The sequence below is a fragment of the Mobula hypostoma genome, chromosome 27, assembly GCF_963921235.1.
Source record: "Mobula hypostoma chromosome 27, sMobHyp1.1, whole genome shotgun sequence".
Lineage (NCBI taxonomy): Eukaryota > Metazoa > Chordata > Chondrichthyes > Myliobatiformes > Myliobatidae > Mobula > Mobula hypostoma.
In genome coordinates, this window is record NC_086123.1 from 31,866,944 (window position 1) to 31,880,750 (window position 13,807).

Here is a 13,807-nt window from a genome sequence, read left to right on the forward strand (position 1 = left end):
TGCAGTTTTGTGTCGTAAACGTACCGGTCAAAAAAGCTACCAAGATCCCATCGTCAGCTCCTGGGTCCTCAGAGGCTCCATCTTCCTCTCACCCCAACCCTCTCTCCATTGACACCCCCAGCCTCCCCCCTCCCCCCTCTGATCCCAGCTCTCATCCGTGCCGGGTCTTTACCATCCCCTCCGACCTTCAACTGTCGGAGGCAGAACACTCTGTCCCCCTTCGCCCACACCTCAGCGAGTTTCGTGTTTGCCACGATGCGGAACTCTTCTTCCGCCATCTCCGAGCCTACTTCTTCGGCAAGGACTCTTCCACCCCCACCAATGACCCCTTCTCCCGTCTTCAACCCTCCTTTTCTTCATGGACACCCCGCTCTGGTCTTCCGCTTGCTCTGGATCTCTTTATCGCTAACTGCCGACGGGACATCAACCGTCTCGACTTCACCGCACCTTGTTCCCATTCCAACCTCACTCCTTCGGAACGCTCTGCTCTCCACTCCCTCCACACTAATCCTAACCTTATTATTAAACCCGCCGATAAGGGGAGTGCTGTTGTAGTCTGGCGTACTGACCTCTGCCTTGCCGAGGCACAGCGACAACTCGCGGATACCTCCTCTTATTTACCCCTCGATCGTGACCCCACTAAGGAGCACCAGGCCATTGTCTCCCACACCATCACCGACTTTATCCGCTCAGGGGATCTCCCATCCACTGCTACCAACCTTATAGTTCCCACACCTCGCACTTCCCGTTTCTACCTCCTACCCAAGATCCACAAACCTGCCTGTCCTGGCAAACCTATTGTCTCAGCTTGCTCCTGCCCCACCGAACTCGTTTCTGCATACCTCGACACAGTTTTATCCCCCCTTGTTCAATCCCTTCCTACCTATGTTCGTGACACTTCTCACGCTCTTAAACTTTTCGATGATTTTAAGTTCCCTGGCCCCCACCGCTTTATTTTCACCATGGATGTCCAGTCCCTATATACTTCCATCCCCCATCAGGAAGGTCTCAAAGCTCTCTGCTTCTTTTTGGATTCCAGACCGAATCATTCCCCTCTACCACCACTCTGCTCCGTATAGCGGAATTAGTCTTTACTCTTAATAATTTCTCCTTTGGTTCCTCCCACTTCCTCCAAACTAAAAGAGCCATGGGCACCTGTATGGGTCCCAGCTATGCCTGCCTTTTTGTTGGCTTTGTGGAACAATCCATGTTCCGTGCCTATTCTGGTATCTGTCCCCCACTTTTCCTTCACTACATCGATGACTGCATTGGCGCTGCTTCCTGCACGCATGCTGAGCTCGTTGACTTTATTAACTTTGCCTCCAACTTTCACCCTGCCCTCAAGTTTACCTGGTCCATTTCCGACACCTCCCTCCCCTTTCTAGATCTTTCTGTCCCTGTCTCTGGAGACAGCTTATCCACTGATGTCTACTATAAGCCTACTGACTCTCACAGCTATCTGGACTATTCCTCTTCTCACCCTGTCTCTTGCAAAAATGTCATCCCCTTCTCGCAATTCCTCCATCTCCGCCGCATTCTGCTCTCAGGATGAGGCTTTTCATTCCAGGACGAGGGAGATGTCCTCCTTTTTTAAAGAAAGGGGCTTCCCTTCCTCCACTATCAACTCTGCTCTCAAGCGCATCTCCCCCACTTCACGTACATCTGCTCTCACTCCATCCTCCCGCCAACCCACTAGGAATAGGGTTCCCCTGGTCCTCACCTACCACCCCACCAGCCTCCGGGTCCAACATATTATTCTCTGTAACTTGCGCCACCTCCAATGGGATCCCACCACTAAGCACATCTTTCCCTCCCCGCCTCTCTGCTTTCCGCAGGGATCGCTCCCTACGCGACTCCCTTGTCCATTCGTCCCCCTCATCCCTCCCCACTGATCTCCCTCCTGGCACTTATCCTTGTAAGCGGAATAAGTGCTACGTATGCCCTTACACTTCTTCCCTTACCACCATTCAGGGCCCCAGACAGTCCTTCCAGGAGAGGCGACACTTCACCTGTGAGTCGGCTGGGGTGATATACTGTGTCCGGTGCTCCCGATGTGGCCTTCTATATATTCGCGAGACCCGACGCAGACTGGGAGACCGCTTTGCTGAATGCCTACGCTCTGTCCGCCAGAGAAAGCAGGATCTCCCAGTGACCACACATTTTAATTCCACATCCCATTCCCATTCTGACATGTCTGTCCATGGCCTCCTCTACTGTAAAGATGAAGCCACACTCAGGTTGGAGGAACAACACCTTATATTCCTTCTGGGTAGCCTCCAACCTGATGGCATGAACATTGACTTCTCTAACTTCCACTAATGCCCCACCTCCCCCTCGTACCCCATCCGCTATTTATTTTTATACACACATTCTTTCTCTCACTCTCCTTTTTCTCCCTCTGTCCCTCTGACTATACCCCTTGCCCATCCTCTGGGTCCCCCCCCCCCCCAGTCTTTCTCCCTGGACCTCCTGTCCCATGATCCTCTCATATCTCTTTTGCCTATCACCTGTCCAGCTCTTGGCTCCATCCCTGCCCCTCCTGTCTTCTCCTATCATTTTGGATCTCCCCCTCTCCCTCCCACTTTCAAATCTCTTAGTAACTCTTCCTTCAGTTAGTCCTGACGAAGGGTCTCGGCCTGAAACGTCGACTGTACCTCTTCCTAGAGATGCTGCCTGGCCTGCTGCGTTCACCAGCAACTTTGATGTGTGTTGCTTGAATTTCCAGCATCTGCAGAATTCCTGTTGTTCAAGTTTAACCCTACCTTCTAGTACCAGTTCTGTAGCTATGCATATTGCAGCTCTTTACAAGTGCAGACATGTACTTTGTAAATGTGATAAAGGTTTCTGGCCTTGCCACAGTTTCAGACAATAAGGTCTAGGCCTTTGCCATTCACTCACTGAAAATATTTATCCACATTTTCTTTCTAAACTTTTTACCACTTTGTTTAAATTTATGCTATTTTAACAACTTTGTTCATTGCAATGACTGGACACTTCATCATTTTTTATATCCCTTCAAGCTTACCTGCACCTGTTCCAAAGAAAAACACTAGCTTATCCCATTTTTGCTCATAACTTCAATCATCCAGTCCAGGCGATATTGTTGTAAGTCTCCTTTGTGCACTATCTGGCACAACCGTGTGTTCTGTTCAGTGCACCCCTGTGTTTATGGAAGTACAGAAAATCACCTTTAAGGAATTCACAAGTTAGTACCAATATAGAACAAAAACTCACTATTACAGAATTATTGAGGAACAATGAATAAAGAGAAATGCAAAAGGACAAGTTTTGTCAATTGTCAATAATTTGTGTTATAGAAAATCAGGATACAGTTTTGTAGAATTGCTCTATAAAAGGAGTGCACTATATTTCAACCATTGTGTTATGTAGTAGTCAATCTGTAAGTATGTTGTTTGTAGCCCTAGCATAGTACCTCTACTCTTATATTTTATGCCTCATCTAATAGGGGAAAGTACCCTCTAGGACTTTAATGATAATCCAAGTATGATTTCAGGGACGGAAATTAAAATTCTTTAGAAGGTGAGGTTCCTTTTCTATTCTACGATGCATAACCTATACCAAACATTATATATTGAAATGGTTATCGAACAGTTGAAAAGTTGAAGAAAAGTTCAATGGAGTACACAGTGATAAATTTTCATCTTGGTCTGTTTCAAATTAAAGGTTTTGTAATAGAATATAGTACAGGGTTGTTTTCTCTGGAGTGGCAGAGCCTGATTGGAGATCTGATGGAAGTTTATAAGATTATGATAAGAGTTGACAGGTGCTGTCTTTTTCCGAGAGTTGAAATGTCTAATACCAGAGGGCATGCATTGAAGGTGAGAGGGGGTAGGAGTATGGTTTATAAAACACATACTTTGTTACATTGGTAGTAGTTTGTTTTGTGATGCTATAAAGTGGACAAAGTTAAAGCAGTGTTGGAAGCATTTATGCCAATCGACTTTAATTAGATGTCCTGTTTAGGCCTCCCCTGTTGCTGTTTCATGTCAGCTTGATAGACCATGTCCCTAGATGAATGGTTGACATAAGACAACAGTAGAAATAGACCAAGAAATAACAAACTGTATTTAAGGAGTGAAAAGAGCAGCTTGTTTAAAAACGATCTAATGAAGCTGTGGCTGCTGTCCTTGTGATGTGTTGCTTCATGCTGATAGCATGCTTTTGTTCAATTATATGGACAATAGAGATAGACAACTGATTGGTGTTGATGCAGCTCTTTTTAAAGAGAGACTCCCAACCAAACAAAAGATTTAGAAATGTTCTCCACCCAAAGTTCAGAAATGGACATTAACAAAGACTGCAAATGATTGCATTGTGGACTGCAAGAATGGACAGTGTGATAAGAATGTAGATGTATTGAGTCATCTGCCAGTTGGTTCTCCACCTTTTGCTGAATGACATTTTACTGTTACAGTTTCTAAATTGAAAATTTATTGAAGTAAGATTTTTGAGCATCATGTCAAATCAAAAGAAAAAAAAATCCAAAATCCAAGACCTGTCATCAGTTTACTAAAAAATAAAAACCAAAACTGTGATGCTAAAAAAAGTATTCATCCCCTTTATAATTACTACATTAACTTACCTCAGGTGCAATATATTACCTTACCAACTCACCCACATTGGTGATGTAGAAAACTGGAGGATTACCTCTTTTTAATGAATTCATGAGGATAAATACCTCCTCTCTCTAAGTACAAACGTTTGTAGATTATCAACAACCAAAATGAAGACAAAAGAGTATTCAAGATGAGTCAGGGAAATGGTAATAGAGAAACACAAATCTGGGGAGAGGTACAAGACCACCTCAAAGGTACGGAACGTGCTTCAGAGCTCAACACCGTCCATTGTGGAAAAAGTGGAGAAAATATGAAATCACAGCCAGACTGCATAGGTCAGGCAGCCCCTCTAAACTTAAGTTGTCAGAGAAGAATGGCACTTGTGAGAGATGCTACTGTGATACCAACAGTGAGCTGCAGTAGTCAGAGGCTGCAACTGAAGATCAAGTTCATGCATCCACAATTTCTAAGGCTTTGCAGAAAAAGGATATTTATGGAAGATTTGCAAGGAGGTAGCTCTGGCTAAAAAATAAAAATAAAAAGATGATATATGTGTGTTTGTATACGTGTGTGTAGTGCTGATTCATTACAACACAGTTATTCAATTCTTTATTGAAATTTTTTAAAATGACAAAAATTCAAAGTATTTAAAACTCCTGAAGAGCAGCCACCATTACAGTAAACATTCAATCAGCTAGTGAAAGTGCTTTGCGTACACTCTGAGCCGCTCACAGCCAATCATGTATTAGTTCATGCTTTGCCTCCCCCACATGTATAAAGGTTCTTGCTGCCCTGCCAATTGATTCCATAATTTTTTTCCACCCATATTGCCTGGAAAATGGCCTGCATCTTCCATTAAGAGTAGTACATCTAAGATGTCTTGGAAAAGCATTAGCATGGATGTAAAACTGCAAGTGATACGCGTTGGGAAGCTGGTGAGCGTCAGGTTGATGTTGGCACCTCCTTGAAATTTACAATGTTCATCAATAATAACCCTGCCTAGGAGCAAAGCTGTAAGGCAAAGAGAGGTGTTCTCGACATGATTTCCTGCTACCAAGAACTGTTTCGTGAGAGGAACTTAAGAAACGGCGTCGAGATTTGACTGCCTACTTGAAGAAGAAGCCAAAGCTAGAGGAGGACTCACTGCCTGGTTTCTCCTGTAAGATGTAACCAACATCCGCTTCCTTCCACCGCTGCTGTGATATGTTGCTGCTCCATTGATGTACAGGTTAGGCCTATTTGCGTGTTTATTACTCCGTGAATTACTGTATATACATAAAATAATATATATCTGGGGTTTGATTTTTTAAAACTCAGGCACACATGTCCATTTATGTAATGTTATAATGACCCTGATTTATATAGCGCTCCCCCTCCAAGGAACACATCCTCAGCAGGGTCTGAGTATATCTTGCCTGTAAAGACTTTGCATAGCTTCACTTAGAAGATACTGTAAAGATGTGGAAGAAAGTCTTATGGTTGAATGAAACTAAAGTGGAAGTTTTTTCCTCAACACTAAGTGGTATGTGTGGCATAAATCTAATACTGCCCATCAGTACATAACTCCTTCCTTTCTGTATGGTGGCGGTAGCATCATGCTATGGGGATGCTTTTCAGCAGCAGGGACTGGAGATTTGGTCAGGATTGATGGGAAGATGAATGCTGCTAAATACAGAGATCCTGAACAAGAACCTGCCAGCCTCTGCCAGAAGGTTAAAACTGGGGAGGAAGTTCCTCTTTTAGCAGGACAGCAGCCCGAAGCATACTGCCAGAGCAACCATGGCTTCAAATGAAGAAAATTGATGTCCTTGAGTGGCCTAGTCAGAGTCCTTACCTTAACCCAATTGAACATCTTTGGCAAGATCTCAAAGTTGCTGTCCACTGCCGCTCCCCAACTAACTTGACACAGATTGAGCAATTTTCCAAGGAGGAATGGGCAAATCTTGCTCCATCACATTGTGCAAATCTAATAGAGATTTACCTAAAAAAACTACAGGCTATAATAACTGTGAGAGATGGTTCAACTAAGTACTGAGCAAAGGGGGATAAATACTTTTGAGCTGCTGACATTAAAATTTTTGAAATTTTAGTTTTTCATGCTTTTCAATGGCCCTTTTTTGGGGGGAGGCTGTACTGTGGGGGAGGGAGGAGCATGTGAATCACAAATAAAATTTCTCAATTAAATTGATTAAAATCCCTAGTTGTAATATTCATTTATGTGAGTAATGGGTTAGGATCTGGATGCTTTTACAAGGTACTAATCGTGCTTTTTTTAAAGCTATGTGAATTGATCCACTATGGCTGGAAAAGAAAATGTTAAGACATTGGGTTTATATGATGGAAAATGCAAGGGGAATGCTATTGTTCTTTGGGGATTCAGAACAGTTCCATTACAGGAGAATACACTCATTATAAAGCAGTTGTATGAAAGACATCCAGGCACACCTTGTATAAAATAATTTGCCAGGAATTTGTGTTGGCTTGGAATAGGTGAGAAGTTGAATGTCATTAAGGAGAAGTGTAAGCAATGTCAAGAATATTGCAAGAATATACCCTCTCAGCTGGTGGCCTACCAAATAAACCACTGTCAGGTACTGTGATACATGTGATTTTTTTTTCTTGTGTAGGTCCATTAATGCAGAAACAAAATGATCATGATTGCAATACGTGTATATCTCAACTGGTCATCTGTGTGTCTTATTCATAACTCTACACCTCAAGCAATTATTTCAAGATTGGGACTAATCCTTGCTACACATAGTCTTTCAATTTACTTGTGGCAGAATTTACCAAATTTCTTGGAAGGATTGGAGTCAAAGGTGTGCTTATACTCCATATCTTCCAGCTTTATATAATTTGATAGAAACAATACTGAATGATGAATTTGAAAAGACGACAGTGAAATTGAGTCAGAGGTTCATGTTTGAATTTCACTACCAGGATGCATTACATCAAACAGCCCTTGATGTTTTGCCTACCTATATACACTTACTCCACAATGAACCTAACCTTTCCCTCCTATACAGCCCATAACTCTCCATTTTTCTTAAATTCATGTTCCTGTCTAAGAGTCTCTGAGATGTTCCAATTGCATAAGTCTCTATCACCACCCTCAGTAGTCCAGCTCAGGGACTTGCCACATTTTGTGTGTGTGTGTGTGCGCGCGCGCGCGTCCTACTTCTGACATTTCCACTAAACTTTCTTTCACTCACCTTAAACGGCTGACCTCTGTGGTATTGGGCATTACCGCCCTGGAAAAAATGATGTTGGGTGTCCACTCTATGTCTCTCATAACCTTATTCACCTCTGTCAAGCTGTCTGTCAAGAGAAAAGCCTTAGTTTACTCAAGCTTTCTTTGGACACTTTCTCTAATCCAGGCAGCATCCTGGTTGGTCAAAATTAGAACTATTACAGGGATTCTCAACCTTTTTTATACCCTACCACTGTGGACTTCAGATTGGGAACCCTCGAACTATAGGATTAGTTCCCATTATTAGTACTAATAGGCAAATGTGTCAGAACGCACTTGGATTTGGTGAAGCCAGAGCTTGTTGTGACCGTGTTTTTCACACCAGTGAAACAAAAGGAACAGAATGACTCCAAAGCTCTATCTTTTCTTTGAAGTTGATTTGTATACAACGTTACACAACTTTTGGTCATTGGAATGAATCTTTTGCTTTGATTTGTGAATTATCTTGGATGATGGTTATGTGCTGTCACCATCAATGTAAGCAGATGAGTATGTGCCAAGCCCAGCAATTTCATCACTTGCTGAGTCTGAGGTTGTGGTAGATGTCACACCGCAAAGTAAGATTTTACCTTTAACAAAGAATGCTAAAATTGCAGGTCAACGAACTTTCATCTGAACAAGTTAGAACAAAGAAAAGGGAGAACACGAGAGTCATAGTTGTATAGCAAAAAAGCAGCTTTTGGTTCCATTGTCACTATGCTGGCCATTCAGTACCTATCAATACTAGTCCCATTCCCTTGTACTCAGCCTGTAGCCTGCAATTCTGTGTTTGTTCAAGTGCTCATCTAATTAAATATTACTTCTGCCACCCCCTCAAGCAAGTGCATTTCTTCCTCAAAACCTCTTTAAATCAACGTTTCCTTAAGCTTTTGTCCCCAGGTCATAGACACGTCTGCTAAGGGGACAAAGCTTCTTACTATTTACCCTATCTATCCTCTTAGTTCTGTTTCTCCTCAGCCTTCTCTGCTTTAAAAAAAAGCTTGTCCTATCTGGTCTCTCCTCAAAGTTGAAATTTTCCATTCCAGGCAAGATCCTAGTGACACACACAAAGTGCTGGAGGAGCTCAGCAGATTAGGCAGCATTAATGGAAATGAATAAACAGTTGATGTTTCAGGCTGTCAACTGTTTACTCTTCTCCATAGATGCTGTCTGACCTGCTGAGTTCCTCCCAGTATTTTGTGCGTGTTGCTTTGAATTTCCAGCATCTGGAGACTTTCTAGTGTTTAAGATCCTAGTGAATTTCTTTTCCATCTCCTCAAGTGAATTGCATTCTAAAACACAGAAGTGATGTTCTAAGCATGTTGTCATTGAAGACAAAAATAGCAGGTTGAATGTTGATGTTAAAGGTGAAGTATTTGATGCCGTCTTCAACCAGAAATTCCAAGATGATGTCATTTGAGTTTCTACCAGAAGCAAATCTTCAGTCAATGTATATGTCACTTCTTTGCATTTGGAACTATGACCTTGATGTCAATGTCTCTATAGATTCTCCTTGATTAATTAGATGAAGTAATAAGGTTTGATGCCATTTGTTTTCAGCAGAATCCAAATTTGATGGTCAGAAATTTATTAGAGATAAGGGAGAATATCCTGGATTGAGTCAAACCTTGTGACACGCCATTTCTGCATTTTGGTTTTGTGTTGAAAGGGCTTGAAAGAGAAGTAAGGAACACAACTTCAAATGTTGCTATGTTTTAGTCAGTGGTCCAACTGATGGATCATATTTCCATTCCGTTGTTAAACACTGCCTTAACTTCACGGATGGTCTCTTAGCAATCTTTGAAGAAGTTACATTTGTGTTTGTTTTCTGAATCTGTCAACTTTCTTCTTTGTCAGTTTTGCCAGATAGGTTTGTCTAGTTAAAATTTCTGTACAGGGGTTTTATGATCTGTCTTGTGGAAATACAGCACTGAACAAATTCTCCCATACTGTTTCAAGATATTAATAATAAAATGTTTCATAGTATTCATTAATAAGTATAGATTCAATGAGTTTAATTATGGATAGTATTAGGGTGCTATAGAATTTTAGCAAGTGAATGTATAAGGATATGGTGTTGGTTCCTGTAGAAATAGATGTTTCTGACTTGGGGATATATGAAGCTTGGGAATTGAACCCTAGTATAACCCGGGGACTGCCTTGTTAGCTATGTTAACAACTGGTAGAGGACACTTTCTTGTCAGTCCTGAATCTTAATGAGGGCAATGTTTATTAGAAGGACAGCATCCATCAGGTCCTGTGTTTACTGCTTTGTGAACCCATTATAAACTTAAAGGGCATTTGTTTGATTTTGCAAACTTGTATAGTGTTCTGCATTGAAAATGATTCTGTGCTGACACTGTCTGCACAAGAGCTCAAGAATGCATTATGACTAATTAAATTATTAATTGCATATTCTCTAAAATTATGTTGGTTATTTGCAAAAGTACCTATTAAATTACTGTTCAGTTTGTCTGATGTAGTCCTTCATATTTAAGACTCTATTTTTCTCTTTTAGAGGTTCTCTGAAAACCTTCATTCACACAGTTCACTTGTTACAAAAACAAGTAGATTTGGGATTTTTACCAGTTACGGACGTTCTGCATCGGTAAGTGGTAAATTGCAATTAAGAATGCTATGTGAAACTCTCATTTTATTAAGCTTATTATGTGGGGGGAGAAAAGAGTTTCACTCATATGATCTTTATTATTGTTAAGTGAAATATGTAAATTCTGCTGTTTATGCAAGGACTGTGAATTGAAATTCATTTTAGTTTTCACCAATGGTTGAGGCCGCCTTTGACATTAATTAAAGGCTCCATTCTACAACTATTGCAAAGAGTGGGATGTCCGTCTTCCTCGGATGCAGCCTTTAATTGGAATCGAGTTTATTATCATTGACATAGTTGTGAAATTTGTTTTGCGGCAGCAGCACAGTGCAAGGCATGAAAATGACCATAAACTACAAAATAAATAGTGTAAATAATGAAGAACAAGGATAAAAGATGTTCATAGAGAGTTCAGGAATCTGATGGTGGAGGAGAAGAAGCTGTTCTTAAATAAACTGAGCATGAGTTTTTGAGCTCCTGTACTTCCACCCCAAAGGTAGTAAAGTGAAGAGGGCATGTCCTGGATGCTGAGGTCCATTAATGATGGATGCTGCCTCTTGGAGATGCCCTTGATGGCAGGAGGAGTTGTGCCCATAAAATAAAATCAGTGACAAATAATGACACATGGCCACTCTTAGTATTTACAAAGTTTTTTTGCAAAGATCTACCTGACTAATCCTGTATTCAACACTAGACTTGCTCTTTGGGGATATAACTCCAAGTGCCGTGTAAATATGATGAGTGTTTCCACCTTTTAAGGCGATGAGATTCTGATCCCTGCTCACTTTCAGTTGAGGGAAAAAAATTCTCATCTCCCCAATTCTTTTCCTTTTTACCTTAAATCCCTGATTTTTGAACCCTTTACCAAGGTGGAAGGATCATTTTTATAATACGCTAACTTGAACTGAGTGCAAACCTTAAGCTGCAGCCCAATTTCTATGCATTTCTAGCAAAACCTTCCTGGACTTAATAATCTGTACCTCTGCTAATAAAAGGGAAGTGTTGTGTATGCCTTAAACACCTTACTCATCAGTTCAAGGTCAACACAGTTTAATTCCTCCCACTTAATTTGTATTATTCTTACTTTGTCACACTATCCAAATACACTAACTTTATTTTTCTGACCTGACTATCTGTATATCATTATACAGTTGTAAAATACTTAACAGCAGGAGGACATTTGTCATCAATTTAGCTTTGGGTGGAATACCTCATAGCTCCAATGGGTTTGATCCTGACCTTCTGTGTTGTCTGTTTGGAGTAGCATGTTTTCCATGACCACGTGGGTTTTCACCAAGTGCTTCAGGTTGCTTCCTGAGCACAAAATGTGTGGGCTGTTAGTTGTTTTTTTTACCCTGTGTGTTGCCTCTTGTGTTTAGTGTAGGGAAAATAAAGCATTAAGGTAAGATTTGTGCAGGTTGTTGAGTTTGATGGCCTATTTTCTTGCAGTAGTCCCTATAATTCTATATCCACACTGGCTGTCTACCAGTAGAGGTGCTAATTTTATTAATCTTCTTTTGTTGTGATTCCTCTTGAAGGCTGAAATAGAAACTGCATCTACCACATCTGCAGCAGTGCATTCCTGATTCCAGCCATGTCGGAAGATATCCTCATGTCATTCTTAGCCACGATAGCACAACACTATTACAGTTGTCTCTGGGGGTTGGGAGTTCAATCTGTTCGGAGTCTCTACATCCTCCCCATGGAATGCATGGGTTTTCTCCGTGCCTTCCGGTTTCCTCCCACACTCCAGAGAGGTAGTGGGTGGGTTAATTGGTCACTGTAAATGGTCCCACAATTAGGTTAGGGTTAAATTGGTGGTTGCTGTACAGCGCGGCTTGAAGGGCTGTATCTCTAAATAAATAATAAGAATAATTCTGTTCCCCTGATTTTAATCTGTGAGCTCTAGCCCTTGACTCTCCCATCAAACAGGACTGTCTGTCACTATCAACTCTGTCCTGATTTTTCTCCCTTTCCCCCACCCCCACCTTGTACACCTGTATTTAGATTAAATCTCTTAATGTCTACATTAAAACAACCCTCTGATCTAATTTATAACTTCATCTCCATGTCCTAAGAGCCATTCTTAAGTATCTTTTCTGGACTGTAGGGTAACTGTTATTGTTCTGCTGTCTAAACCTTTCTTCATCACTGTCAATCATACAACCAAGTTTTGTATAATTCTCGAGTTTCTTTATCGTGTTCACTACAGTTAAATATAAATCACTTGATATATATAAAACTAAGAGCAAGGGACTGAAAGGCAAGTCCTGTAGGAACACACACTGTTATCAGCCTTCCTGTCACAAAGTGCCCATCAAACATTGTCCGCTGTTTACTGCTGCTGTGGTGATTTTGGATGAAATTTGCTATTCTTTCTTGGGCCTCGTGGGTTTTTATTTTATCTAGTTTACTATGTTATCAGGGACTTAGCTAAAGTGCATCATGCACATTGTCCTTGTAGACCCTTCTGTTTTTCATTATGTTAGTCAGATAAGACTTAAAAGAAGCAAGACTTCACATTTATCCCAGTCCCTCTATTGTGCCAGGCAGTGTCAGTTATAATGCTAATTAGATTATTAAAAGAATACTTTAAACATTTAAAACAAAGTGATAACATTGTTTTTCTTAAATGTCTGTGTTTAGTTCAGGCCTGCTACACAAACGTGTTGTTTTGTGACATTTAGTGTGTTTCATAAGGCAGAGAGTAATAGGACATTTCTGGCAGCTAATTGGGTAATAATGCCTTTAAGTGGATCTTTGCATTTTTGAGTTTGTCCCCGAACTAAAATTGCTGTAGTTCTTCTGCATAAATAACAGTAGGCTTTAAAATTTACTGTTATTTTGAAAGCAAAACTTCGAACATAGTAAACCGGAATGCATTTATCATTTTTATTTCCTCAGGCTGCTGCTATTAGAGGGAGGGCCTGGCTCTGCTTCTTGTTTGCTTGGCAATAAACACATGGTGTCTTGGGGCTTTGAGGACATGCTGTCAGCACCAGAGAGCAACAGTAGTTCCAGTGACAGCAAAGGCAAGCTTTTTTTTTATTCTACAAGTGAAAGAGGAGTGGTAATACATACTAGCATGGAATATTTACTTAAAGAAGTGGATGTCATTAAGTGGGTAAATCATTGTTTTTTAATTTCTTTAATATGAAAATCAAAGTAAATTACCATAATTAAAAACATCAATTAAAATAAGGATGTGGTGGTATTAAGGAGGAAACTGCATGATCTAAATGCTGCTTTACCAAGATTTAAATAGAAAATACCTTTATATCTGATGTAATATTCACGATGATGTATTGATTCTTTATGATGTATTAAATACTCTGTCAGATTTTTTAAGTGTATTTATGATGTGAATATTTTCTATGCCATGTTACTGTTGAA

General features: G+C 40.8%; 1 protein-coding gene across 5 annotated transcripts in view; it reads left to right on the forward strand.

The window, feature by feature from the left end:
• The window catches only part of LOC134338343 (probable E3 ubiquitin-protein ligase HECTD4), a 291,135-nt gene that overhangs the window by 37,038 nt on the left and 240,290 nt on the right, over positions 1–13,807 (forward strand). For all 5 annotated transcript variants that reach the window (XM_063034109.1, XM_063034111.1, XM_063034113.1 and 2 more), the window contains exons 3-4: positions 10,325–10,414; positions 13,319–13,446. In XM_063034109.1, coding sequence (XP_062890179.1) covers positions 10,325–10,414; positions 13,319–13,446 — 218 coding nt within the window. The remainder of the gene's footprint in view (positions 1–10,324; positions 10,415–13,318; positions 13,447–13,807) is intronic.